Consider the following 4,086-nt stretch of genomic DNA (forward strand, 5'->3'; position numbering starts at 1 on the left):
GGGGGGGCAAAATTTGTTATGGTTTATAATGGCAAATGATACTTTGAATATTACATGTTGATAACTTGATTGGAATTATAACCCTAAGTTGACAGTTTGATACTTTGTAAATTTTGAGCCATCCCTACCCCAAGGGCTGTAGGGTGGGGCCCAATGGAGTCCGTGTGCTAAAATAAAATCTCTTCATTTTCCTTGTTTAGATTCAGAGGTGCTAGTTTCAAATACTTTTCAGTCTTAAATCTGCATGCTAGATATTGAATAAGGTGGTTTTATTTATTTTTTTGTCACTTTGAATAATGTTTCTGTTCATGTTAAAAACAAAAATCAACTCTCTGTATAAATATATCAGGTGACCGTTAAGGCCCATGGACCTCTTGTATTAATCTCGAAGTTGGTTGGTCGGGATGCGCAGTGGATAACGCACTTGCCTTTCACCAAGGCAGTCGAGGTTCGATTCCGAGATCGGATGTGAAAAGATATGGGTTCATCTGCCTGACTCCGGTTTCCTCCCACATTCAGACCCCCGCGCGCTCACATCCGCCCCAACAAGAGTGATTACTATAAGTTAGAAGTACTTGTATAATGAGCATACCTAAAACATCGACATTCATATAAGCCAATAAAATCCAATATTTGCCAATGAGATGATAGTGGCGACCATACATTTTGTCCACTGTCTTCATCAAGTTGTCTCTTGAAATCCTGTGTTGTTGGTTTGTCCGTCAGCACTCGACATATGTTAAGGATATCGGAGCAAACTCGCGCATCTCGATTCAACTGCGACATCCCAACAGCGTATGTAGGGTATCACTATGAAGAAAGGGAAAGTTCACTGTAGGAAAAATTTCCAAATCTTTACGCTTATCATACTGTGACATACAGGCGGGAGAGCATAACAGGATTGGAAAAAGAATATACTCGTACATATAATAAACTAAAAAAACTTCTGATATGATATGCACAGATGCAAAAGTTATTAACTCTATATTATAAAGTCAATATTGACGTTATTGATGGACGACACAGACATAAAAAACCTACATTAGGGAAACTTGATAAACACGACACCTACCTAATTAGCTGATTACTAATTATACAAATATATATATTTAAGGAATGACCAAGATTTTGTTTTGGTATATACGGTATATACCGGGGGGAAAAAGTGCACTTTGCATAAATCCGCAAATTAATTTAAAAAAGTAGACAAACACGTTGTAAATGCACAGTTAAAGATTTATTTAATTTTTACGTAAGCTAAACAAGTGCGTTAAAAAAAAGCTGCGTAGTAATTTTGCATTATGAAGTGTAAAAAATAGTTTCGTCATCAGTTGTTTTTCTTTTTAGGTTTATACGATATATACCAAAAAAATGTAATAAGGGAGATAGGCAAAATTAAATTATATATATATAATTGCTGCCTTCGGCTGTCTTTAGCCGAGGAGACTATTGGTTTTATATAATAGCTATATTTTCAATTATAGTATATCAGTTCTATCTTCTTGTAATATGATGTATATGTACATGTAACTGTTCTGTTTCACTGTGTCTTGATAAAGGAGCGGATCGCTCCGAAAATTTGACAACCTAAACTTGTCCACACTGTTGGAATTACTTCTTTGCCCCATATATATACATTTACATATACATTGTCTATACTAATGTTTATCCAGGGTATATATGCAAATATTGGGTGATCAGTAAATACAAATTCTTGAACAAATGAAATCCCCTTATGCAGTCAGTTCAATATTATCTCGCAATATGATAATGGAGCGTAGCAGAGAAACCTGAGGTTTGCCGATTGCAATATGAGAGGTACTGCAATCGGGTGAGGTGTTCCGTTTGCATATTCACCATCACGAAAGTCCATAATAAGATAACAATTAAATCTTAACGTTTCCGTCATCATTTAGGAATGAACTACAGGGTTATCTGGAGCTTCTGGTGAGGAACTACAATCTAAAGACCATAGATAAACTGATGTGTCGGAACCTCCTTAGTGTCAACTGGGACGGCCGCGTGTTTGATTGTGACTTCAACCAGCAGCTGGCCATCGGTATGACGGGTCAAGGTCAGGACAAGGTCACAGGTATGTATCAGGCCGCACCTTATTACGGTACATCCCGGCCGTGTTTAAGAAGTAACTACTCTCGGGTCACTTTTTTGCGTATTACCTAATTTAGGAGCAGCTTTATGGCCGACAACATTAAGACTATATAAGTGACGTCAGTGTCATGACGTCATTTGTATTGTCTTGTAACGTCATGACAGTGTCGCGTCATATGCTGATTGATGCAAACGGGCATAAGGTCGAGTTATTGGTAATATGATGAGAAAGGTATTGATAATAATAATTATTATTATATAAAACATTTGATATTGCGCCCTATCTAGCTAACATAAGCCACTCTAAAGCGCTTTACAGTACAGTTATCAGGCGCTAGCTACTTTCCTATGCCACCTGGCTAACATTTCCCTATGTGTGTATGGTTGAATTTAGTTGCATTTTATACGAGATTTATGGAACTAAACGTGAAGTTTTCTTTAATACTCGGAAGACATTCTTCAGACATTGGATTGACTGGGTTCACTCTCCTCCATTTCGTTTGAAATGGACACTCGGTTAACTCGTGCAACATCGTAATATCATTGGTTCAGGCAAACAAACAAACCGCAAAGGTTCAGGCAAACAAACAACCCGGAAAGGTTCAGGCAAACAAACAACCCGCAAAGGTTCAGGCAAACTAACAACCCGCAAAGGTTCAGGCAAACAAACAAACCGCAAAGGTTAAGGCAAACAAACAAACCGCAAAGGTTCAGGCAAACAAACAACCCGCAAAGGTTCAGGCAAACTAACAACCCGCAAAGGTTCAGGCAAACTAACAACCCGCAAAGGTTAAGGCAAACAAACAACCCGCAAAGGTTCAGGCAAACAAACAACCCGCAAAGGTTCAGGCAAACAAACAACTCGAAAATTTAGCTACAGCCATACTATCTCGTTGGTTCAGGCAAACAAAGCACTCGCAAATATAGCTACAGCCATACTATCTCGTTGGTTCAGGCAAACAAACCACTCGCAAATATAGTTACAGCCATACTTTCTCGTTGGTTCAGGCAAACAAAGCACTCGCAAATATAGCTTCAGCCATAATATCTCGTTGGTTCAGGCAAACAAAGCACTCGCAAATATAGCTACAGCTACACTATCTCGTTGGTTCAGGCAAACAAAGCACCCGCAAATATAGCTACAGCCAGACTATCTCGTTGGTTCAGGCAAACAAAGCACTCGAAAATTTAGCTACACCCGTACTATCTCGTTGGTTCAGGCAAACAAACCCCTCGCAAATATAGTTACAGCCATACTTTCGCGTTGGTTCAGGCAAACAAACCCCTCGCAAATATAGTTACAGCCATACTATCTCGTTAGTTTAGGCAAACAAACCACCCGTAAAGGTTCAAGCAAACAAACTACCAGCACATATAGTTACAGCCATACTTTCTCGTTGGTTCAGGCAAACGAAGCCCTCGCAAATATAGCTACAGCCATACTATCTCGTCCGTTCAGGCAACCAAAGCACTCGCAAATATAACTACAGCCATACTATCTCGTTGGTTCAGGCAAACAAACCACCCGCAAATATAGGTACAACCATACTATCTCGTTGGTTCAGGCAAACAGACCACCCGCAAATATATCTTCAGCCATATACTATCTCGTTGGTTCAGGCAAACAGACCACCCGCAAATATAACTACAGCCATACTATCTCGTTAGTTTAGGCAAACAAACCACCCGTAAAGGTTCAAGCAAACAAACTACCGGCAAATATAGTTACAGCCATACTATATCGTTGGTTCAAGCAAAAAAAAACACCCGCAAATAAAACTACAGCCATATACTATCTCGTTGGTTCAGGCAAACAGACCACCTGCAAATAAAGCTACAGCAATACTATCTCGTTGGTTCAGGCAAACAAACCACCCGCAAATAAAACTACAGCCATATACTATCTCGTTGGTTCAGGCAAACAGACCACCTGCAAATAAAGCTACAGCAATACTATCTCGTTGGTTCAGGCAAACA

General features: G+C 39.4%; 1 protein-coding gene across 1 annotated transcript in view; it reads left to right on the top strand.

The window, feature by feature from the left end:
* The window catches only part of LOC110459928, a 24,055-nt gene that overhangs the window by 11,949 nt on the left and 8,020 nt on the right, over window positions 1-4,086 (top strand). The window contains exon 7 of the mRNA XM_021512437.1: window positions 1,917-2,092. Coding sequence (XP_021368112.1) covers window positions 1,917-2,092 — 176 coding nt within the window. The remainder of the gene's footprint in view (window positions 1-1,916; window positions 2,093-4,086) is intronic.

The sequence above is a fragment of the Mizuhopecten yessoensis genome, unplaced genomic scaffold (genome assembly GCF_002113885.1).
Source record: "Mizuhopecten yessoensis strain PY_sf001 unplaced genomic scaffold, ASM211388v2 scaffold10275, whole genome shotgun sequence".
In the NCBI taxonomy this organism is placed as follows: domain Eukaryota; kingdom Metazoa; phylum Mollusca; class Bivalvia; order Pectinida; family Pectinidae; genus Mizuhopecten; species Mizuhopecten yessoensis.